The sequence below is a fragment of the Carcharodon carcharias genome, chromosome 16 (assembly GCF_017639515.1).
Source record: "Carcharodon carcharias isolate sCarCar2 chromosome 16, sCarCar2.pri, whole genome shotgun sequence".
Lineage (NCBI taxonomy): Eukaryota > Metazoa > Chordata > Chondrichthyes > Lamniformes > Lamnidae > Carcharodon > Carcharodon carcharias.
The window spans coordinates 77291072-77316128 of record NC_054482.1 but is presented as its reverse complement, the minus strand read 5'-3'; the positions used below and the strand labels follow the sequence as shown (position 1 = coordinate 77316128).

The 25057-nt window shown below is 40.1% G+C and overlaps 1 protein-coding gene across 1 annotated transcript in view; it reads right to left on the bottom strand.

Moving 5' to 3' along the window:
• pik3r3b (phosphoinositide-3-kinase, regulatory subunit 3b (gamma)) overlaps window positions 1–23189 on the bottom strand; it is a 610777-nt gene extending 587588 nt beyond the window's left edge. The window contains exons 1-2 of the mRNA XM_041207743.1: window positions 23079–23189; window positions 22000–22656 (exon numbers count right to left, since the gene is read on the bottom strand). Coding sequence (XP_041063677.1) covers window positions 22000–22312 — 313 coding nt within the window. The 5' untranslated portion in view covers window positions 22313–22656; window positions 23079–23189. The remainder of the gene's footprint in view (window positions 1–21999; window positions 22657–23078) is intronic.
• Window positions 23190–25057: the final 1868 nt, after the last annotated feature.

Below are 25057 nucleotides of genomic sequence, written 5' to 3'. Positions count from 1 at the left end.
CTCAGCAAACACAAAATAATTTTAAATTTGTTTTTATTCACAGACCATGGTGAAAAGCCATTGTCCATACTACAAGGCATGAGTGTTCAGCTAAGCTGAAAAGAACAAGAAATACTCTGAGATAAACCAGTAGCAGTAGTAAAGTAATTCCGAAGTCTTGAAGGTCTAGGAAAGAAATTCCATGTGGAATGTGACATGAAGATAGATTGCGAATGCGAGTACTTGTATAGTCTTATCAACTGAAAAAGAATGTTGGGAAACAAATGCACTTCACAGCAGGTCTTTTGCAAATCTCAAGCTTTTCATTACTTTACCCCAACATATTGGCACAGATAATGAAGCTTCTGAAGGCTCATAGGAAAATTTACTCTTTAAAAGGTCCTTGGGGATTATGTAAATTGTTGGAATTTTGAAAATTCTGTTTCTAATGGTATTATCATGGAAAAACTGCATGGCAATGTTACCCATACACTTTAAATTCAGTGTAAATTATGTCCTGGGTTTGAAACCACAGTAACAAGCAATCAATATTATGACTCATTGTTCAATGTGATGAAGCCTAGTACAATCACGCCTGATAATGGTTTTCTAACAGGCAAAGCTTCATCCCTGTAGTCTCTAATTCTCAGGGAAAATGTGGTGTAGCCAAAAGATAATGGAAAGCAGAACCTCATCTTAAAAAACTAACTTAGAAATACACAAAAACCTTGTTGCTGTAACCTTGATGACCACATCCTCCAGAAAGCTTTGCCTAGGTCATAGTTGGGAACAGTCCTACGATATTGTGCATCGCTACTTGTTGTATAATGCATATATTTTACTCAACAGTACTCATTTAAAGCAACAATTCTGTTTACATTAATAATGTATAGAGTAATCAATTTTCTCTCACACCACATTAAATGTCATGAACTTGATTTTACGCCATTTCCCCTTTACTTCGCCAGGTATTTTCAGTGGGGAGGGGCATGTAAAATATGAGGAGTGGAAAGACCAATGTCTTTTTGACAACCCCCAACCCAATCCCCATTATACGTTGGCGGGCAGTGTTGAAATTGGGAGCCCACCTGCCATTTTTAATAAAATAATTCATGGACAGTTGAGCTCATTACTAAGCCAATTGACCCATATTTCATGCTGCCCATATCATAAAACAGTTGGCAGACGTGAGCTGGGAGTCTGTTTTTGAAAAAATATTTTGGAAAGGCAGGAAGAGGGGGGCACAGCATTCATGGGGGCACGGGAGGGAGTGGGGGGCAAGCCCTTTGTGCATCAGGGGGAGGAGCAACTCACCAAAGATGTCACCGCTCCCCTTTGTTCTTTCCCACTTGGCCTTGGCCTCCAAAACCCACCCCCACACCCCTTGGCCCAGCTCCCGAGACTGCCCAATCCCTCTCCACCCTAAAGCCCTGGGTCTTACCTGGCTCTGGGATCCATCAAAGTTCTTTGTGGGACTGTTTGCAGTTCCAGCAGTGCCCACTGATCAGTTCTGGCACTGCTGGGACTGCTAGAACTGCTGGCCAGCTTGATTGTTCTTGAGGGCAAGACATCCCCCCACTGAAGAGTGAAAGTCTCCCCCTCAGCCTGTTTGACCTGGCAGCAGCACGTTATTATGTTTTTTAGGTCTATTGGCTGCTGGCCTCCTCTTGCAATGGTGGGTGAGGTTAGCAATGTACCACCACCCCTCCCCAACCCTGTGAAATTCAGCTCTATGAGGAACTATGATACTGTCTTTTAGGAAGGCTTTAGGAGCTAAATTTACTAATTCCCAGAAAAGGGCTCGGCGATTGCAATGTGGGATGAAAGGGTGCCCAGCGATTACAATGTAAGCAGCATGCTAACTTCATGCAGCATGCTCATTTCAATGATTTCAATGTTCAAGCAGCGCTAACTATGCTTCTGCTTGACAGGACACATTAGCAGTGGGTGAGTATCTTGAGTAGCTTGCACCAGTTAAAGCTAGCCAACATTGTTCAAAGCTATCCTGCACCGTTTAATGGGGAGATGCGCTGTGGTGGGAGGTGCTGGAAGATGTGCAGCAAGTCTCTCTGATCTGGGAAAATTGAAGAATGGGCTGCTGTGCTGGAGGCCAAGGAGGAGAGATGTCCTGAATCCACACAGAGCCATGAGGTCCTTCAGATATATGCTCAACAGGAGGTCAGGGCCAGAAGTCAAGCCTGAGGACCTGGATTCAGTGTTGCAAGAAATTCAATGACATCATATTAGGGTCAAGATCCATGAATGCATCTTTAAATACCATATTTAACCAATTGCACACTAGCCTCAGACACTGCTTAATTCAGTAGACCCCCAGTCATCTACCAACAAACTGAATCAATAAGGACACATACCTGACATTCATATTCTTCACCTCACCCTCACACACTTAGCACTGCTACAAGTCTCACACCCACATCTCACAGCAACTTACATAGCTGCAAGCTTTTCAACTCTGACAGCCACATCATTCAAACTGACACAGTTCCCTCTCCCTAGCATAAAAAGTGGAAACACAACTGGAGACAGCAAGGACTCACTAATGTAGGGCAGGTGCCTCTGTAGTTCTAATTCCATGGAGGAGACAGTGCTGGCCATTCTGGGAAAGGCCATTGCTGAGTTTTTGGCCAATGGTGGGGCTCAAATCATCAAAAAATGACAGAATCCTCTTACCTAATTTTGTAGGATATAGTGTATTTTCATGGCTTGTTCTTATGAATAACTTCATAGTACTCTTTCAGCAAAGCATGACAGTTAACCTTGCTTGAAAAGATGTCAATGTGTAACTGTTGAGTTATTTATGTTATCTTGCATGTACGCAATTATGCAGGAAAGGAAACGTTTCTAGACTGTGAGACTGCATAGGTGGATCCTTGCTAAACCTGAACCAAGTGTGGGTAGAAATCCCTTACCTCTGGACTATGTGTGGCGTAAAGGTCATAGGAGTTGTAATAAAATATTGTCTGAAGCACCTTTGCTTGACTAAATGTTGAAAAACATGTTTTTCCAAATCGGCACCTGTGTAAGAGCAATGGCAGAGACAAAGAGATCAAAGTAGGTAAAAATGAAACAATAGAGTTGTAGAAAATGAGCAATATCAGACAAGAATGAACTTCAGGACTTTTGTAAAGGTCGGAAACAGGAATCATCTGATATTAGCTCATGACGAATGTGCAGAGAAAGTGGGCAGCAATGGATGCTAATTAAGTAATTTTGAACCAATGAAATGGACAGGACTGTGTTTTACCTAATATGGCATAAGGCCAAGGTTGAAAAAGCATATAAGGGAAAAGCTTGTTGAAAATCTCAGTGTGCACCAAGAAAAGCAACTAGCCTATGGTCAGTAGAACACAGCAAGAGGCAGTGCCACAGTCAACCAGAGAACTGTGAGCCATATTTTAGAAAGAACTGATTGTATACCGCTGCCTTTGTTAAGTATCACATTTTTGTGCTTTTTACGATTAACTTAATAAATACTGTGAAATTTGTAACAACATTCTCGTAGCTGGATGGTCTGTGGCTAGTCCGAACTAAGAGTCTAAAAATTGTATGAAAGAATTAGGACAGAAACAATTCTAAACTTACAATCTTCCTTCTCACATCCACTTTCCCCTCATCCCACAATCTCTTCTGATTTACAAGTTGCAGATGGTGTAAGCATGCACCTCTTAGTTTACCCCCCATTGCCTGCACCACAATCCTGTGCCTTTCTCCTTTCAGATACCCAAGAAATGCAACTTGGTCAGGTGGTGGAGGAATTGCAAGAAGACAGCGATAATGATGAAGAATCACGGTCACTTGGTCTCACACTCAGAGCCACTAGCTCAGATACTAACACTTTGTGCAATTTAGAGGATAACATAGAGGCTTCATGTGCTGCAGCCAGGGCAGAACGCAAGAATTGTGCAGTCATCGAAGAGTGAGGTCGCATAGAAGTTTCAGTGCAGAGGACCCGGATGAGCACTTTGATGGTGCAGTGCACAGTAGAACACTGATGGGTATGCACAATGAAAAGTTTTGTGCTTCAGCATATCTGCCTAAAAGCCTGTGGTCAACGTCAAGGAGCATGGAGGTATCTGACACCAACTTGGCACAGGACTTTGAATGAAACTTGGAGCCCATCCTTTGCAGAATAGAAGTGGTGGCCAACCCCACTTGCACACTTGTGGATCCAACCATGATTCAGCATCTGATGGCCAACCTCACTGCTTCCATTGTAACTCAAGTAGTATCCACCCAACATCTGAGTGCTGCAGTGGAAGCTCAGACTGTTGCAAGGTCAGCTTGTTGCCATACATCATTGCTGTGGATTACAATGTGCAAAGGGGCATGAAAGGGTGTCACAGCAGATTACTAGGATTGCTGAAGCACCAACTAGCGCACTCTTCCCATCACCTCCTCATCCCCCACTCCACCCCCACAAGTGGCTGTGGCTCCATGAAGCACAAACTTGCTGTCCTCTCTCAGGATGACAGCATTCACCCTCCCACTCTGCCAGTGCCTTTGCTGTTGCCTATCAATCAGACAGCTGCTGCCTAGCTTGAGATGGTGCAACCCTTTCTAGGCCCAGAGCTGCTTCAAGTCATCTGCAAAACCATCTACAGTCTCGCCCATTGAAAGTCAGCAGCCATAAGCATCATTGACGGGCACTAAGGGAATGAACATGGGTGATTCATTGACTTTTGTATGTAATATGGAATGATTTCATTTATAAATTTGGTTTGGAATGTTTACTTTGTGGTGGCTTTTACATTTGCATTGTAGCCAAACACCATGATAGTCAGTGACAAAGGAAAGGTAAGGTGTGGGACTCTTGGTGAATGGCAAATTGGGTTTACTGTTGTAGATATTACACTCGGATGCGTTCTTCATAGACAGTCCGGTCAGAAAGGACTGTCTAGGTTATCTTTTCCCTCACTCTTCCTCTGTCTAGTCCACCTCATTCTCCTGTTCCTCCTCCTCTTCATGCTCCACAGCTGCTTGCTATATAGCTGGTGGTAAGGGCAATGACCTCATGATAGCGAGGTTGTGCAGCATGCAGCAGATGGCCATCAATCTTGACACCTGCTCAGCTGTGAATTGCAGGGTTCTTCCTGAGTGGTTCAGGCAGCAGAAGTATTGGCCTGGATTTTGTGTAGTGATGACGGATGAAACTGAGTAACAGCCATCATTGCTTCTATTAAACTAACAACATTTCTGATATAGAAGCAGAAGACCTTAGAAATACTTATCATGTCTGGCAGTATCTGTGGAGAGAGAAACAAAGCTTCAACTCAATGATCTTGCATCAAAACTGGAGTCCGCATTTGAGCAGCCAATGTGGAAATCTGGAAGTTGCTGTCAGTGATTCGATGCTTCCTCATTGTGTATGCTGTTGAAGATTCGCTGGCAGCAATCAAGTAGAAATAACTGAATGGATTAAAACTGCCCTTTTATGCTATTAGTTTTGTTGTAAAAAAAATGCCTGGAAAAGTTACATCTTGTTGAATGAGGTGTAACTGGGTTTTAAACAATGTACAAAGCTCATAGTTACTGCTGAACAGCCTTACTTCCTGGCTTGCTGACTGTGAGAACAATGCAATGTGATTGGCTGCTAATCCTGTTTAATGACATCACTATTGCTGGACATCTGGAGATCCCTTGGTGTCAGATTTAAACTGACATTGGGAAAGGGAAAATCCACAACACAAGTTAGATCACAGATCTCTGTGGGCAGCTTTCTTCAAGGTCAATGGGAAACCCTGCCACTTTGCCACTAACCATGAAATCCAAACCACAGTTTCAACATGCCAATGGTCTGCTCTGTCATGTTTCGTGTGCCAGCATGGCTTTGATTATATGCATGCTGTGCACGGGTTGTGCACCGGAATCGTGAGCCATGTCATCAAATGATTGCCCTTGTCATCTCATAGCCACCCTCTGGTTTGCTCTGCTGGCTCAAATGCAGCTAGCACATTGGACAGGAGGAAAATGAAGGTCTCATGACTGCTGCCAAGATATTGATCATTGACCTGCATGGTATACTGTGATTGGTTACACTCCAGTTGGGCATGAGGAAGTGAAATCCCTTTTGGTTCTGTATATAGAAGAGTTGACATGCGGAGCCTGCAAAACGACATGTGTGCAGTCAATGGTAGCCTGCATCATGGGGAAGCCTGCAATGTTAGCGAGGACACAAGCTCACTCTGTTTCTCTCTGGCAAGAGAGGATTAAATGTAATTAGTTCTCATTAAGCAGAGAGCCTCAGTGACCTACCTTATATCATAGTGGATATAAGATGCAAGATGAACTGCAAGATGCTGTGAATATTGCAGCCTGGAAGCAGGCTGACACATAGAAGTTCATCGTTGTGTTCACCTTCACAGCCACTGACAATGCAGTCCTTGTACTGTCTGAGGTTTCAGTTGTGGTTACAGCAGGTGGCAGATTTCAGTGAGAATGTTCTTGTTGAAGTGCAAACATGTCATACATTGCTCCTCACTGAGGTTCAAGTAGACCACCTGCTCTTTGAACACGCAGGCTAGATACAGCCTTCCACTGAAAGCTCTTCTCCTTCTACCTTTCCAGCAGCCTGACCTGCTTTACATAGCCTCTTTCATTCGCCAAGATCCACTGTACTTTAAGAGGAATGCCTACTAGTGCACCCATTACTGGAAGCCACCGGTTTGTGCAGATGTCTTGAAATCAGCAAACTCCTTCAGCACCTGCAATACCATGCCCTATAGACTCGGGCAACTTTAAACAATGATGGAAAGTGTCAAATATTTGTAGAATCAAAGGCTCAGCTGTAAGAGATTAAGAGAAACTGGACCTTGAAGTCCAAAGTGACATCGTTGACATCACAACATTATTATATGCTGATTAACGTCATGATCTGCATCCTCTGAATACTCCATCAGATGATCAATCCACTTATTAACATATTCACCAGTATGGGTTTCTGATATGATTTGCCCCACAAGTATGCCCGTGCACCAAACACCCCATATTGTGGCTCTAGGATCACTCAATGTGCAAAAAAAAGGTCCAATTTCTTGCCATTTTTGTTCACACTCTGGGACAGGAAACAAAGATTAATTTTGCTCAACCAAAAATTATATTGAAGCACACACACATGCTCTTCTTTCACTTTTGTGACAGTTGTAGCTATCAATCCTCAGCTGGATTCAGTAGTATCTCACACAGCAATGAATTGTGCCAAAGCATACTTAGGTTTTACAAAGCTGCACAAAGGCAGTATTCAGCAGCCAGCCACTATTACTTCACCATTACAGTGTCAAATGATGTAGCAGACAATCTCAGACAAGCATATCAGTGAAAGGCAACAATCAAAACAAACTACTTGTTCAAGAATGTTGATCGTTTTCCAAAAATCATAGTTGGGTTTGGCACACATACGACTGCAGCAAAGATTAAATCCTTCCACCAATTATGAGTTATATGACTCAAAACAGGTAGAATAATTGGTGAAATAAATTTTAATGTTCCATTGAAATATATAGCAAAGGATCTAACTTTTTGCACTGCTGGCTCACCTTCGGCTCAATTTTTAATAAATGTTTCCCAGCCAATCCTCGTTCTGCATAGCAGAGTACTCCATGCTCACCTGTTCACATCAACTGAATTGCCATGGATTCAAAGGCCTTTGCTAATAGCTGTGTGGAAATTCGGACTGCAATCTTAAGCCCTGTGTGAAAAATGCCAATGGCAGAATCCTTATACAGCAGTTTTGAGCTAATATAATTCACATACGAACTTACGGATTAGGAGCAGGAGTAGGTCATTCGGCCCTTCGAGCCTGCTCCGCCATTCATTGACATCATGGCTGATTTAAGCATTCTTAACATGGTGTCATATGGTAAATTAATATGGTCCAAATAGGTGAGCAAGGGTATCCCTAGCCTGGCATACAAGAAACAACTGAGAAACAGATCAAGGAATGAACAGTGCGTGAGGTAATAAAAGGAGATATTAAGAATTTAGCTATCTTAGAGCCATACAGCACAGGAGGAGGTCACTCAGCCTCCTGAGCCTTTGCCAGCTCTTTGAAGGAGCTATTCAATTTGTTCCAGTCCCCTGCTGTTTCCCCATAGCCCATAGCAAATCTTTTATTTTTCAAGTCCATATCCAAATCCATTTTGAAACCTGCTTCCAGGACTCTTTCAGGAAATGTGTTCCAAATCATAACATATCATCTTTAAACCTGTGCCCTCTGGTTATTGATCAACCTGCTAATGGTATTCAGTTTCTCCCTATGAATTGCCAGTAAGCTTCAAATCATAAAATATATGAAAAATAAATTCTGGAACTCCATAATGAAACCCCATGAATCCAGGAGGCAATGTATAGTGGTAATATCACTAGGCTAGTAATCCAGAGGCCCACACTAATGCTCTGAGGGCGTGGGTTCAAATCCCACAATGGCAGCTGTTAATCTCTGTAGTGGTGACCATGTAACCATCACCAATTGTTGTAAACCTACACTTTAGGGAATGGAAATCTGCCATTGTTATCTTGGTCTGGCCTACATCTGCAATATAGTGGGCCTAGCAAGCCCCTTAGTTCAAGGACAATTCGGGATGGGCAACAAATGCTGGTCTTGCTGGTGGCCACATCCCATGATCGAATAAACAAAAAAAAAGAAAATTGTAGTCAAGCTCACACATTTACTTGTGTGAACATTTACAGATTTCTTGGAAGAATTGGCACATTGAAGAAAGATTTTGTCACCGGTTAACTGAAACATTTAACATCATTATTCCAAATCCTTTTTGCTCATTCTTGAGGTGTGGACAATAATGATACAGCCACATTCATTGCCCATTTGCGGTTGTCCTGAGAGCGTATAGAGTCAACAAATGTTGGATTGGAGTTACACGTAGGTGTGACCAAATAGGGGTGATCCTTGAAGAACATGCCTGAACCAGTCGAGCTTTTACAACAATCCAGGAGTTTTCATGGACAATTTTTGGTGCTAGCCCATAAATTCATTAAATTCAGTTTCACAATTTTCAATATTAGGTTTTGAACTCATGAACTGAATTGTAGGTTACTAGTCCACTGAGTCTCATAACATAAATGGGCCTGTTTTTTTCAGTAGGTTGTTTTGTTGTGTTCAGTGCTATTTACCCAAAATTTGAAAAATGGGCACAACAAGACTGTTGGATTTCAAGGGAAAATTATGTCCAGTGCAACTCAAGTTTCCATGATGCCTTGCTCTAATTTTAAGAACGTCAGGATAGCAGCCTGCCCTGCCCACAAAACTGGTCAGGCCTTGAGATCAAATTAACCTCCATTACAATTTTCTGCTCATTGCGTCCGTATGAGGGCCTTTGAGGAGGCTCTTAAAGTTGGCTCTTTTGAGAAAAGGAACTCATGGGCACATTTGAAGCAATATTGAATATAATTTTCCTTCTAATTTACTAAGTAACTGACTATTCTATACCTAGCAAATGATTCTGTATAGTATTTATGGGCTCCATAAAATGCAGTGGGTCATCTTCCCGTCATCAACCCACCTGCCACTGACCTATCTGAAATTTAATGGGGAGGGTGAAGGTGTCATTGGATGGCTCTTAGGCCTACTGAGGCCCTTATGTGACCAATTAATGGTATCATCCAGTCCCATACGGGCTCAGTGTTAAGCAAGTTGGTGGGCGAACCTCCCTTGGAACCATCGGAGGCACATTCCCTTTACCCTCTCAAACCAAGCCCCCCATTCTTCCTCACCCTGACCAGCCCGCCTGGCTCCAACAATACCCTGGATCTACCTCCAAATCCGGGCTCCTCTTCGTCAGGACTGCCTGAATTCCCAGTAGTGGCCACCGCTCCTGACTGGATAGAGAGCTGCTGGCCATTCGATTGGCCAGCAACTCTCTAAGTCAGGTCTTCCTCCAGAGATAGAGGAGGAGGTCTCATCTTAAAACAATTGACACTGCTCCCAGTGTTAAATTGCTGCAGGGCAGCTACTTGGGTGGTGGGGGTAGGCTCCCCACCAACACCTCAACATTTTAGCATAAAATGCAGCCCATGGTCTGGCTGGCTAGAAGTTTGGCAGAAGTGCCCTTGAACCAAAGAGAACTATTTTGGCAATTTAAAGTCCAGAATTTTAACAGAATTAACAGCCCTTCATTTTATAAATCACACGAAATTAGGTGTTTTATCATGTTATTAGGAATATTTAAATGAATCGTCAAGTGATAATTACAACCATGTGTTTATTCCAAATACAAAATTAATGTCAGTTAAGGTGAAGTAACAGCCAGTAATCAATCTGTCATTTCGGAAGAGTATGATCATTTCAAAATCTTGTTTACGCTTCTGAGGGCATTGCCTTCAAAAGCCTTCATTTTTTTTTGATAGGGTGCTGGTTTACTAAGTTGTTTGAGCAAACAAATATTAATCAGCTGTATTTTTATCTGCAGAGCTTTGTTGGTTTGTGCTTTAGCTCTTACCAGCCCCGAGGTGTTCATTGTTCATCATTCATTAGAAGCCAATGGCCATGTGTGTGAAGTAATTACTTCTGTTCAGTCGAGGATGTCAGACAATCTAGTTCAGTGCTGAAGTTCGGTCCTGAAGTTCAGTCAGATTTATTTACCTCTTATTCCCCGGTCTTGCAATATTCATTAAATCACAAGGAAAAAGTCTAATGCATTAATTTTAAAATTATGTGTATGTGGGAAGAAAACAATTTCAAGAAATCTCAATTTCATAATTTTTTACATCTTTACCAATCAAGGCAAAAACCATGAATAATCCTTAAAATAACAAAATAACATTTGAAAGATTTGCTTTAGTTCCCTCAGCATGGTAAAATAATTTTGGGGAAGCAATGTCTTTGATCATACAGTTTCCAGTTGTGGTGTATGTAAAATGGCAATAGTTAAGAATGTATGAGTTTGAAGTTATGGTTTTTGTGACTTGTAACAATAAACAACAAAGGTTTCAGAGGAGAAAATTATAGCCAGCCTCAAACTTCAGGAGATACAGAGGTCGTAATAGGCTAGGCACATTCCGCTCTCCTTATCTCTCTGATTCTAAGCAGTATCCCTTTAAATAGTAACAGCTAGCATGCTTGAGATATAACCTCCAATTGTTGCTGATTTTTAAGGGCACTTTCAGTGTCAATCTTGACTCAGTGGGTAGCACTATCGCTTTGCGAGTTACAAGGTCAAGGATAGAGTTTAGCCCCACTGCAGAGAATTAAGTATTAATCAAGGTTGACAATTCAGTGCAGCACTGAGTGAGATGGAAGGGGCTATCTTTTGGATGGAATGTTTAGCTGGGATCCATCCCACAACATTATTTGAAGACATTCTCCTGGTGTCCAGGCTAATATTTACCCCTCATATCAGCAATAATAAATTATCTGGTCATACTTTTGCTGAAAGTTGTGTGCCCTTGCTGTGCACAAACTGGCTGCCAAATTTCTCAACATTACAAATGACCACACTTCACAGAATCACAGTGCAGAAGAGGACCTTCGGCCCATCGAGTCTGCACTGACACGTGAGAAACACCTGACCTACACACCTAATCCCATTTACCAGCACTTGGCCCATAGCCTTGAATGTAATGACATGCCAAGTGCTCATCCAGGTACTTTTTAAAGGATGTGAGGCAACCACCTCTACCACCCTCCCAGGCAGCGTATTCCAGACCGTCACCACCTTCTGAGTAAAAAATTTACTTCAAAGTAAAGTAAAAGTAAGAAAAACGTAAAGTGCTGTAATGAGCTTTAGGGCACTGTAAGGTCAGAAAAGATGCTACGTAATTGCATTTTTGTTCATTGTTACAGACTATTCCATTGCTGATGTATAGCTGCCTGTGAGCAGCGTTCCATAGGTGATATGGTGTCCCTTAAATATCCCTCTGCGCTTCCCAATTACTCAATTTTTTCAACAGCTACAATATAAGAAATATTAGGAACACTTGAATTTAGGGGATTGTGAGAAAAAGCCAAAATTCTTCCATACTGTGATGCTGTCTTAACCTTATTTTTTAAACAGAACGGCTTCAATTTCCTAAGAAATATGAGGAAAATATTTTCCAGCATTTCTTTAGGTAAAAGTAACTGGAACATTTCTGAGAGTTAATCTAAAAGAATTATACAGCTACAATAACTGACAAGTGCCTCATTCAAATGTTTTAATGTTTTATCTATGATAAATGTAGCAAACACGTGCAATATGCAACTTATGAAATTACCACTGTAGCAGCAAACCAACTCATCTTTTTCACAATACAGGGATTTAAGTAACAGATTCCTACAAGCACAACAAACACATGCAATAAAAAAGACATTACCTTAAAAATTATAAAGATGAAACAAAACCTGGAATTAGAATTATTCTAATGCAGGTGAGAAAATTAGAATTTTGCCCAATGCCTAGCCGACACAGACAGATTACCTCCATTAAAAAAAAGCAGGCAAGTTGTCATTATTATCAACCATGTTGTGTCCACAGTTCCCTAACAGCAGCTTAAATGTGCCAAGATAGTCAACATACAGACAAATATCAGTTTGGGCATACTGCAGAACCAGTTACTAAGCCCTGCAAGTTACTATTTAAAAGTCAATATATTGTACACCTCCAAAATTAAAAATAAAACATTTCATTAGGGGTTTCTGATTTGGATTCATATTGTCAGCATTCCAGTTACCTGCACCTGAAGAAAAACTCATCTTCAACATATTACAGCACATATCCACTTGATTGAAATGGAGTTCAGGCAGTAACACAGTTCGATGATCCTGAAGATTTTTAATTATTTGAACATCTCCTACTGTTTATAATGTAACCTGAATCTCTTGATGGCACTATAGCGTATTAACTGCCTACATTACTTGCATGAGATAGCTGGGGTTAAATTTCATAAAGTCTACGAGAGTCAGGTTTTACGACTAGACGAATCAAAATGTCTCCGATCCTTATCAAAATGCTCTGAATCTGATGTCAGAAAGAAAGTTCTTCCAAGGATGATAACAGTCTCGTTAATCAAATTTTATGCACAAAAATACCAATACTGTTTCTTATTTCAGCTCTTTACTCACAGCAGTGGCACCAGGTAAAACCAGTCCTGACACAAAATAATTGCAGAATAAGAAAACAAATATAGCTACAATAACTGACAAGTGCTTCATTCAAATGCCATTATAAAAAAGGTGGTAATGAAGGGGCTTAGTGCCCCCTACTTCTGACCATGTGTGAGGAAAGCAACATCTTTCCTCTGAAAACAAGGTTGCACTTAGTACATATTTGCTCCATTTAGTATGATTTTCCCAACGAACATTGCAGCCATGCCCTGATGAGCGGGTTAATTATGAGGAGACCAAGCAAGTTGGCACAGTGCGACATCCTGTATAAATCCTGTGAATCTTTATACTTCATAGTGCAGCATGATTTGGTTTCTGAATACCACCGTTTTCCAAAACAATCCAGGAGGCAGTAGAAGTGAATCTGAATGGACCTGAGCAGCACAGTTGAGCTGCTTAACAAAGATCTGGTCAGTGATCTGACAGTAGAGCCTCCAGGGCTCAACCTTCCTTGAAAACGCAACAGAAGCCACACATTCCGTGGAAAGACATCACACATCCTCCACAAATGGAATTTCAAGGACAGCCCAGCCTGCGTCTGTGGTCATCCCGATCAGATTGTTCGCCACATTGTGAATGTGGTCTACAAAAATTTGCAGCACAATTCAATACAATCCATCTAACAATACACTGTGCTGTGACTTGGCTGTCCAACTTGGACCGTGAGTCAAAAAGCTGCAAGATGTCATAAGCAAGAAGAAGAAGTGCATCTGAGCAATAACAAATTACTTGCCCCTATTTGTAATTTAGGCACGTTTCTCCCAAATAAATTAGAAAGTAAACTTCTACACAACCTCCAGTTATGACCCTTCATTTCCATTTGTTATTGTGCTCCCAGCTTGTGAGCTGGTTTCATCCTTGTGTACTTTCTTACGAAGCTTATGATCATTGCCTGATGATTGTTTATATGAAAACACACAAGTAAAGCAAGACAGAAGCTTTGAAATGAGAATTATGTTTCATATGTCAGATGCAGAAATGAGTTGAAGCTCTTACCCACCATCTATTTGTAGTCAAAGGGAGATGGAAACTCAATGCACAATCTATTAAGCATGTTCTAACATTTAGGTTGTACTGTGAGTAAAGCACACAATACTCAATCCTATTTTATATTCTGCAAGCATATGGCAACTATCTTGCAACTGGATAGAAAATAAATGTTGCATCAGACTTGCAATTTTTTCTTTTTTTCTCTCGGAGTCCATGTTGGACTTAATTCCCTGTAAAACATAAAAATTCCTGTAAATGTCAGAGTGTTAATCTGTTAATAACATTTCTATTCTGACCCCAGGTAGACCTTTCTCCAAGGCACAGGCGCCACTTTGCAAACATGCTCAGAATTAATTAGAAAAAGGAGACCTTTTTTATTACACATCTGTAATGTGCAGGGAAATTATTTTCCAACATCTTTCAGTGCTTCCCTGGAGTCTTGCTGCTGGGGTGTACAAACCAGAGAACTAGTAATCATAGGACGGAATCCTGTCCCTTTGAAAATAATGGAGGGGCCGGACCATTTCCGCGTCCTGACCTCGCACTTACTGGCAACAATGCCCACCCATGCATTCTTCTGGAAAGTAGCTGGATGCCTCTGAATTTGCCATCCAATGAAGAACGGTGGGCAGATTCCTTTGACTGTAAGCCCAATCATACAAACATACAAATTAGGAGCAGGAGAAGGCCACTCAGCCCTTCGAGCCTGCTCCACCATTCAAAAGGATCATTGCTGATTTGATTGTAACCTCAACTCCACATTCCCACCTACCCCTGATAACCTTCCACCCCTTTGTTTATCAAGAATTTATCTAACTCTGCCTTAAAAATCTCCAAAGACTCTGCTTCCACTGCCTTTTGAGGAAGAGAGTTCCAAAGACCATGACCCTCTGAGGGAAAAAATATTCTCCTAATTTCTGCTTTAAATGGGCAGCCCCTTATTTTTAAATAGTGACTCTTAGCTCTAGATTCTCCAACAAGGGTAAACATCCTTTCCACGTCCACCCTGCCAAGACCTGTGTCATTAAGTCTATATTGCCTCTCCCAAGCCCTTCTGCCAAAATATATCACCTCACACTTCTCTGTATTAAATTCCTTCTGTCGGTTGTACGTCCATTCTGCTAGCCTGTCTATGTCCTCTTGCAGTTGATTGGCATCATCTTTGATGCTTGCCAAACCTGTAAGTATGCTAACATTGGCAAATTTTGATATTTTACTCTGTATTTCAATATCCAAGTAATTTATATATATATAATATAATATACATGTATATATATATGTATATATATGTATAAACTGTGTATAATATATATATAATTTTACTCTGTACTTCAATATCCAATTTATATATATATAATATAATATACATATATATGTATATATAAACTGTGTATATATATATATATATAATAATACTTATCATGACCCACTGTTTTTTGTCATTAAGCCAATTTTTTATCCAAGCTTACACGGACCCTTCTATTCCACGAGCCTCAATTTTGTTAAGCAATATTTTATATAATACTTTGCCAAATGTTTCTTAAAATCCATACAAACAACATTCACTGCATTCCCTTCTTTGTTCATCAAAAAAATCAATTAGTCAAGCATGATCTGCCCTTTACAGGTCTGTGCTTCTCTCCTTAATTAATTCAAACTTCTCCAAATGCCTGTTGGTATTTTCCCTGCTGATTGTTTATAAAACCATACCCGCTAATGATGTGGAACTGTCTGGCCCACAGTTGCTATGAGTGTCCTTACACACTTTCTTGGAATAATGGTGCCACATTTGCCACTTTCTGATTCTCTGGCACCTCTCCCGTGTCTAGGACAGATAAGAATATAATGGCAAACCCTACCACTATCTCCTCCCCCACTTCACTTATGACCTGGAACGCAAGTCATCCAGACCAAACAACTTGTCCACTCTAAGCATAGCTAGCCTTTCTAGTAAATCCTGCCTTTCAATGTTCACTCCATGCAATACCTGTACCATTTCTCCTTCCACTGATATTTTGTCAGCATGCTCTTCCTTAGTAAATGTGGATGCAAAGAACTAATTATGTATTTCAGCCTTGCCTTGTGCCTCTAAGCGTCTATCAATCTTTTTGTTCCTAATAGGCCCTACCTTGTTTGTCTCTTACTATCTGTTTAATATTTACATGTCGGTAGAAGATTTTTAGGTTCCCTTTTATGTTAACTGCCATTCTCATACTCACTCTTTGCCAGTCTTATTTTTCTCTTCACTTCCCCTCTCAACTTGCTGTATTTCACTTGAAGAATTCACCTGACATGCATCATACTCCCTCTTTTGTTTTTGATCTTACAGCTTTAAGGAAAAAAAAGCCGCCACATTCTCCAAAGAACACACAATTTCAGAACAGCCTGACATGTAAAAACAAGTAGCCACACAGAATTTGTAATTTAAACAGCAGGTATACATATCATTCCTACACCTGTATTGGAGGGATAAAATCAGAAGTTCTCAGAACTTTGAAGGGGAAAGCCAAAAGTTAAAGGCAGAAAATTCATTTTCCAGAATTTTCCAGTCAACATGCTGAGGCCGTAACTCAGCCGATTAATAAACAAAGGCTGCCCATGCTAGATGGGGTGGGGGGCAGGGGGTGGGATGGGGTGGTACAGCACTCCATCATTAAAGATAACCCGCTGCCCCACCCAGGCGATACCCATAGAGTTACACCTGTGGCTACATCCTATGGATGGGTTTTCCTCTCCACAATAATGATCTGACAGCTGTAATTAACATTTTGAAGATTCTTCAGTGGGTGCCTCCATTCTGAGGCACCCTCTCTTTCACCTACCTACAATGGCAGTGTTGACCCCTGACTTTGGGACTGCTGATTTTTCAGTGATGGAGGGCCTCCCATTGTCCACCATCCTTAACTGAACGGCAAGCATGCCATCTGGCCACTAATTGACCGGCTTCTTGGAAATTATGGCAGGCAGCATGTGGTATGGGTCAGCCCCCAGAAATGATCCCAGCATTGGGGTCCCTACCTCAAAATGAAAATTCAGCTCACTGTATTCCATTCAACTCTTCACCCTCTTACTGTGGTACTGAACACCTCTTGTCTCTCCCCCCACGCACCCCCTGCCACCCCAATTAATACTAGAACTCTTTTATCTCTTCCCCATTAATTCAATCTGGTACTTTTCTCCTTCTCCAACCCAGTTAATCTGGTGCTCTGCTTCCACTCTCCCAGATCATTCTGGTTCTTTCTTCCCCTCAGATTTCATATTTACGTTCTTTGCTTCCTAGCAGCCGTCTCAGTGCAACATTGACAGATGGATACCTGGCAGCATATTACATTCTGTCAACTTTTTAAAGTTTTCCTTGACAGTCAAGTACTTCGTGCTTTATATGCTACAATACACACTATCAAACATGAAAGAAAATCAAAAACTAAGCCAAGTAATAATCTTGCAAAATACAAAGCAGTGGGATGTAAATTATTGCTAAAGGTGGAGCTGCTACTGTGGACCCAATTTTAACTGTGCAAGTGGATGGGTTTTGAGTGGGTTAAAATTTTGCCCATATAACTCACAAGTGAGAAAGATAAAAGTGGATCATAACTTTTCCTCAAATTTAGACATTGACTAAAGCCCATGTCCTGCTGGCATATATTTCACTTATGCACTTGTAGTCTCGTTTATGGGAAGAAATAACATTTTAGTTAGTGCTTTTATTGCTCAAGAAAATCAACTGAAGTCATTTAACTGCTGCACCCTATCAGCTTTATTTTCACAAAAGCATTCATATAAAGTGAAAGCAAGACTGTGTTGACCTATACTGTATTGGAGGTTTTAGGTTGTGTTATTCTTAAATCTATGCACAACCACTGGCAAGCATTTCTAATAAAATACAGAAAGCCTTTAAAGTAATTGTGGGTTTATCTAAAGAATCAATTAATTCAGGCTTTACAATGATGCGATCAGTTATATAAACTAGGTGTTATAAACTTCTATACTCAACTTGGAATGGGTAGATAGAGCAAAAAATACCTCAAATTAAACAGCATTTGGCATATTTTGAATTATTTAATTTGAATTGTGTCAAATTCAAAGCAGTTACAAATCTTGTTCTGAATAATCAATAATATTAATCAGAAAAAACATTTCCCTTCAGATAAGTGAGTGACCTAAAAGTTGTTAAAATCAATGAGTCATTTGGATTTACGGAAAATTAACATAGAGGAGAGCCTTCTGCAAAAAGCAAATAATGTAGAAACACTCAAATACAATTACTATAAGGAACCCTGTTACAACCATCTTTACTAAAAAATATCTTTTAACTTGCTGTCAACACCTACATGTCTCAAACAAAAACGACTCTGCAGCTTTCAAATTGGAAGAAAATAGCTCCAGAAGTGACGTTATTTCTGCTAAACGACAAAACACACAACCTGTCGCGCGCGCACACACACACACACACACACAACTCACACATATACACGCATGCATACATACTCACTCGCAAACACTGTTTCAAACTGCCTGCTGAAGTGGAAAAGAAATCCACTCAATTGATTAGTGTAGAAGATGTAACCCTAATGCACAGCACTCAAAATGATAACATTTCCCACTTCCTAATCAATAGGTAAACATATAATTCTCTTTTATTAACAGCACACAGTCCAATTTTAAAAATGCTCTAGTCCTTAATTCACTGCTTCCTCAAAGGCCTTTTGTACTAAAAACGCAAGATTCCCATGATGTTGAATGAAAAGCGTTTGCACTGTCTTCAGTTCAGCTTTATTGACCAACGCAAAAGCCCAATGGTCGATACAAACCCCTCTCATGAATCGAGTTTATGCCTCAGAATTCAAAAATCCAAACAATAAAAAGGTGCTGAAATGATACTAACTGGAACAATATGTGTCAATATTTTCAGTTTTGTTTCTCATTAAAAATATAGGGTATTTTTTTTAAATAAAAGGAATATTTGGTAATCAAAAACAGTCTGCAAGCTTCAATAGATGAAATATACAAAATAAAAATGTAATTTGTTATTTCTGATTTTTAATGAGATTCGTAGATTCTAAAATTAAATTGTATGCAAAAGGTCAGCTCTGAGCTAACAGAGAGGTTTTGAGTAATATATTTAATTCTTATAAACAATTGCTTATAAATATGTCAGGAAAGTGTATCTTCTCTGGCATTTAAAAATCTTGATTTCCAAGTTTATTTTCTTCAAACTATTAAGCCAGAAATGTAACATTTCCATTTTCTCTTTAAAAAAAACCAGTGCGGTGTATTTCAATAGAACAAACCTTCCCTCATCTAGTTGTTTATTTTGTGTCTTCAATTGTATTTGAGTTCAACCAGGTAGAATGCTTCTTCGGTGTATAAGCAAAGTCTTATATAAATGCTTATCAGCGTATAAGCAAGGTCTTATATAAATAATTATAAAGAATGTGGCACCATTTAAAAAAAAACTGCTATTATGCCATGTCCAAAGCACAAGCACCTCCATTTTTCATGTGTAATGGCTGCTATACATTCAGGCTTCTGGGCTCAATGCAGTATGCAGCACTATCTTTAGCGCAAGTCCAAGCTAATCATATATTCAGAACTGTGGTTTCAAACATCTTTCTGCATTTTTAATAAGCCCAATTTTTTTCAAGAGGTACTGTAATCCTCAAAGAGGGCCTTCCTCTTTTGGATAACATATTGATCAAAATATCCTCTACAAATCTCTACTTAATCATCTCATAAATTAGCAGCAACCTTCTGAAATTGGAAAGTTTCTAGAATCTGTTTCATACATGAGCTCTTGCTGCCCTCATATCTTAGGCACTAACTCACGAAGCAGATATGTTTTATCGATTTCAGAAAGATATTTGAAATTTCTACCATGTACTGCACTTATCAGCACTCTGCAGATAAATGCTTCTAAAATACTGCTACTGCAGCTTTTAGTTCACAATAAAAAACACTTGCTTTTATTGAAAACACAAGGCATTTATTGCAACAGTGACATGGCAATTATGGCATAAAGTTAATAAAATTTTTCACAGCAGTTTAACTTTACGTAATTCCAATAAAAAGCATAGCCACTATTGACAGCTCACTACATTTAATTTGTTTCACATGAAAGTCATCTGTGTTACCACAACTCAGTTCCACCATGCTAGCCTGCTCACCTAATCCAGCACGTTCTCCCAAAGGGCTATTCAATAACTCCCTGAAACTATAGATCTTTTTGTTATTCAACTGACCACTTTATATAACATATATGTTTTGCCGCTGAGACCTCAAAATATGTTACAAATGATAACAGGTGTAAAATAAAACATTAATAAATTTTGCTTGTTTAATGCCTCATATTTACTTAAATAACAGCCTGGTATCATAACCCAATGTTGGATGATTACGCCTGCAATTCATTTAATCTGACCTACAACCAACTGCTACTGAAAAGGTTATAACAAGAAAAATGGGACTTGCGAACAAAAAACTGCTTTTGTGTCAAAGTTGTTTGAACTGAGGATGATATCCTTCAATGAGAAAAGATCAGCACAGACATACTAAACAAAAGCTATCAGAAATATTTTCAGTACTTCCTTGCATCTTACCCTTGACAGGAACTATCTGGTTTTGTACCTGTCTCCCAGCAGTTTTAAACCTGAAACTCTGTAATTGCTTTGTGTTAATTCAAACTTAATTCCAGCTTTTAAATTAAAGACCCTGGATTTTAACTTTGATGCCTTTTCAAAAAATATTAAAAACAACATTTGTGTTGTCCTGTAATAGGAACCAAAAGATAAGAACACCTGGAAAATGCGTTGGTTCTCTGGTTTGATTGCACAATGGGAACTGCAGCAACATTATGATTTATTGAACCTTGCACAAATATCTGAAACTCTGCAACATATAACAAGAGCACTCTGAGTTAAATTATGGAACTCTCAACCAGTGCCACAATTATTTAATGGTACCATCCAAGTGGAGTTCTCTCAGTTTTGAAAAACGGTAAGTCATTGCTAATGCTTTAATGAAATGACGAATGCTTGAATGGATTTATGATGTATAATTTGAATTTTGCTTTTTTGAAGAACAACATGTCCTTAGAGTAAATAGTGCTCTTTTTACGCAGCATACAATAATTCAATCTTCTTCCAAATTATATTAACATAGCCCAATATCAATTCAGATAGTTAGAGATTTTTCTTTGAACCACCTAAATGGATTTGGTATTTTCCTCAGGTAAATAATTGGAAATTGGTGAGGCAGTTGGATATGTTCACTGTTAAGCTGCAGTTTTCTATCTGATAGAATACCTTAAAAGTAATATATGCAGTCTGCACGGTGGAACTAAAATGGATAGGAAAATATAGAAGTGCAATAATTTGATGACAGAATATTGAGACTTAATCCAGTACTTTCAAACCTGTTTATCAAAAACATTTTTAAACAAGGTCAGAGTAAAATGTGATAGTGTTTAAGATCAGAATTGTGTATTTTAGAATATTAGTACAATGTATCAATCCATTTTAAAACTTCAATTCATGAATTACCTAGATACCCGTTAAACTGACCCAAATCAAAAAGGGTCCAGAACATTTGGCGAGGTTAGTGAGGCAGGAGCGCTGAATTCATATTCATTTTTGAAAAATAAAGGGTGAAAATCATAAATTAGCTCCACCCTTCTAGGCTTATTTTCATCATTGAATTTTATACCATCGCTCACCATTGTAACTAGTGACTTTTTCTACCTTTTATCTACCAAATATTCAAAACAGCACACATTTCGTCCATTTCGTTCTCAGCAAAGTGTCATACATTGATGGCTAATGGGTCAAAACTGTTGCTGCCAATTCCATTAGGGACCATATACTATTTCAATATTCTAAAGTTTAATAAACAGTCGAGCGAGGTGTTTGGGGAGCACATACCATTAGTGGAAGCTGAGCTGGCCGCTGGGGTGGGAGGTACTGGTCTTGGTCTTGGCTTGGGAGTTGGAGGCACAATTCGAACCGGTCCAACAAACTCAACATAGGTCCCAGGGAAGTCTCCTTTCTCTTTGTTTCTCTCGTTAACACCATTTAGCCACCCTTTGGGATTCTTCTCATCTCCCTCTTGATAATTCGCCGTCAACAGCACCGACTTGCTAACGGTCAGAACGTCACCCGGCAATAAGTTGATGTCCTCTTCTCTCTCCTTCTTGTACTCAAACAGAGCTCGGTACTGGAAAGCCTCGGTGCACATTGCTCCAGGGATTTAATGCCGCGTTTTTTAAAAAAGTGGGGTGGGAGGTGGGGCGGATTTGAAGGTGGTGGACTCCTGAGAACCAAAATGTGACTCTACCCTAGAACTCAAGGTCAACCTCGAAAGCTCCTTAGTTTGTTCGGCAATGGGAAATCGCCGCTGTCCCACTTGGTGCCATCTCCATTCTCGTCACTTCGATGGTGCTCGGGCCCAAGTTGTGGGACACTTAAACTTTGCAACGTCTGCCGGTTGCTTATTGGCTTTTTTCTGCCTCAGTCAATCCCGAATCAAGCGGGTTCCATCCGGACGTTCTGTGTGCAAGACCTTTCTGTAATCCAACCAAACTGTCCAGAGAGAGAGAGAGAGAAGGTTGTTAAACAGGTCAAAGGCAGTCCCCTGACACTCGCCACTACACTATTTGTTCAAGACACTAGGGGTGTGAATACGGAAGTACATGAAACACACTGACAGTATTTGGGGACAGAGAGGTCTATCTGATAATTCAATAGAGAACAAAATCGTCCTCGCTGCAATTATCTCCAAAACACACCCGTCTTCAGTCACTCAGCACCTACTCTAAAATGTCAGTGAAGCTGTTAACATTGAGATACAAAAAGAGAAAGTTCAGCAAAAAAAACGCAGATAAAAATGAAGAAATCCCAGGATAACAGATTGTAAAAAAAGAGTGCAAGCAACATGTCAAAAAACATCGAACAGCAATTTATGCCAGACCCCTACAGGTTTTAACGTTGGAGTACACAAATACCTCTCTAGATCTAAGGCGATTCCCCGGTAAGATGTCCACGCCTGGTGGAGAGGATTCAGGGAGCGTATCTCCCCACAGTGTCTGCTGAAGGTGACGCCTGCTGCCTTCTCATCATTGGCTTTAATTGCGGTTGCTTTATTTCGGATATAGGCTGAAAAATCCGGGACTCTGCAGTCTGGACTGTTCATTGCAGTCACTTCCCCCCCCACCACCCCCCCAGCCAGATTTTCAGTATTTATGGTGTGACGTGTCTAACACACACCTACCCGTCTGTGATAAATTGCAAGTGAAAGTCGGTCATTGCACTGCAGAATCTGTGCAGATGCACGGATCCCGCCCCTGGTAGGAGCAGAATGTGGTTCACTCACTGGGTTGCAGCCGCAACGTGTTGCACGAAAGCATGGTGACCGGGAGGGCACTATGGAGCGAAACTGCAGGGAACTTCTGGCATTTTCAAGAAGGGGTTTGGGGGAACCCAGTAAGAATTAAATTCTAGAAATGTTTTCGTTTTAGAAAAAGGTTTCCTTATTACAAAAATATTTTTAGGAATTATATAATAAAAGTCTAAGCGAGGATGTCGGGGTAAATGTCTCAACATCAAGAATTTAGGCAGTTACCCACTATCATTATCATTTAACATGCTCTGCCGCACTACCTCCATTCACCCCTACACTTCCTTTATATTGTCCGACATCAGTCTTTGATGATACACAATAAAATAGAATGGAATATTCAGAAGGCTGAAGCCGTCTTCCCCATCCACTGCAAACTCTAATCCTCAAAACTGACTCCAACATCCTCCAACGCCATTGTCTTAGATCAAACCAGATTGCTCGCAATGTCTTCAGCCTACTTGTCCGAAGCTGAGAACCAATCCTGTATCCTCTCCACCACTGTCTACTTCCATCTCTGTAACATCATCTGCCTCTGCCTTTACCTCATCCCACCTGCCATTGAAATACCCATGCATGTCCCTACCACTTCCAGATTCCAGACTGTTCTCCTCCCAGTTAGCCTCCTGGTCTCTAACTTTAATAAATTTCAGCTCATTCAAAACTCTGCTGTGCGTATGATAAGAACACTGGGATCGATACCCTGAAAATAATATTTATCATGGGCTCCTTCTGAATCTTTAACACCCTCTCCATAACTTCATCAAGGAATACACTGGGGCTTACCACCCTATGCCTAGGAGAAAATAATGCCCAGATTTGACAAGCCCAACAATTGTACATCAGGCAGTACATAGTATTTTAGCATTTACACCATCAGCCTCCCATGCCTCCCATAAGGTTATGTACAAACTGGTGAGTAAATTAATTCACCCTTTCTTACCAAATCATCAAAGAAGAAAGCAGATAATAAAGTCACAAACTATTGATTGTTAATTATCCTCATGGGATCACAGCATCATTTAAAATTGAACATTGAGCAAATTATCTAATAGAAAGAATTAACTGATGGAATGAATAACAGAGATTACAAAGGTAATTCAGTTATGTCATGGTGATTCAACATTATTTAGATTGCTGATTATAATTTGGTGGTTAAGATGTGTCAGAGATTGATAACAAAAAAGCTGTTGGGAGTAATTTATGACTAGACTCCTTAGGGAACAGTCAAGTTACCAGCTTTAGATCACCAGATTATTGGATAGATTAAAGGATATATGCATTTCAGAGCAAATAAGTGCTGGGGTTTTCCCCTAACACTCAGATTTGCCAATAGGACACACTGTGATTCAGTGAATTGTATGCCAGGACACTGGGTATGATGTCATCACCAGTGTTTAGTGTCAATGGATAAATCAGCTGCTTTCTTTTTCATATTGCAAACCCCAATCTAGGTTTCCCATCCACCTAAAAAACTATTTATACGTGACAATAGTTGGTGGCCAGAAAACATAAAATAAAAACATTCTGTTGAAGGGTCATGAGGACTCGAAACGTCAACTCTTTTCTTCTCCACCGATGCTGCCA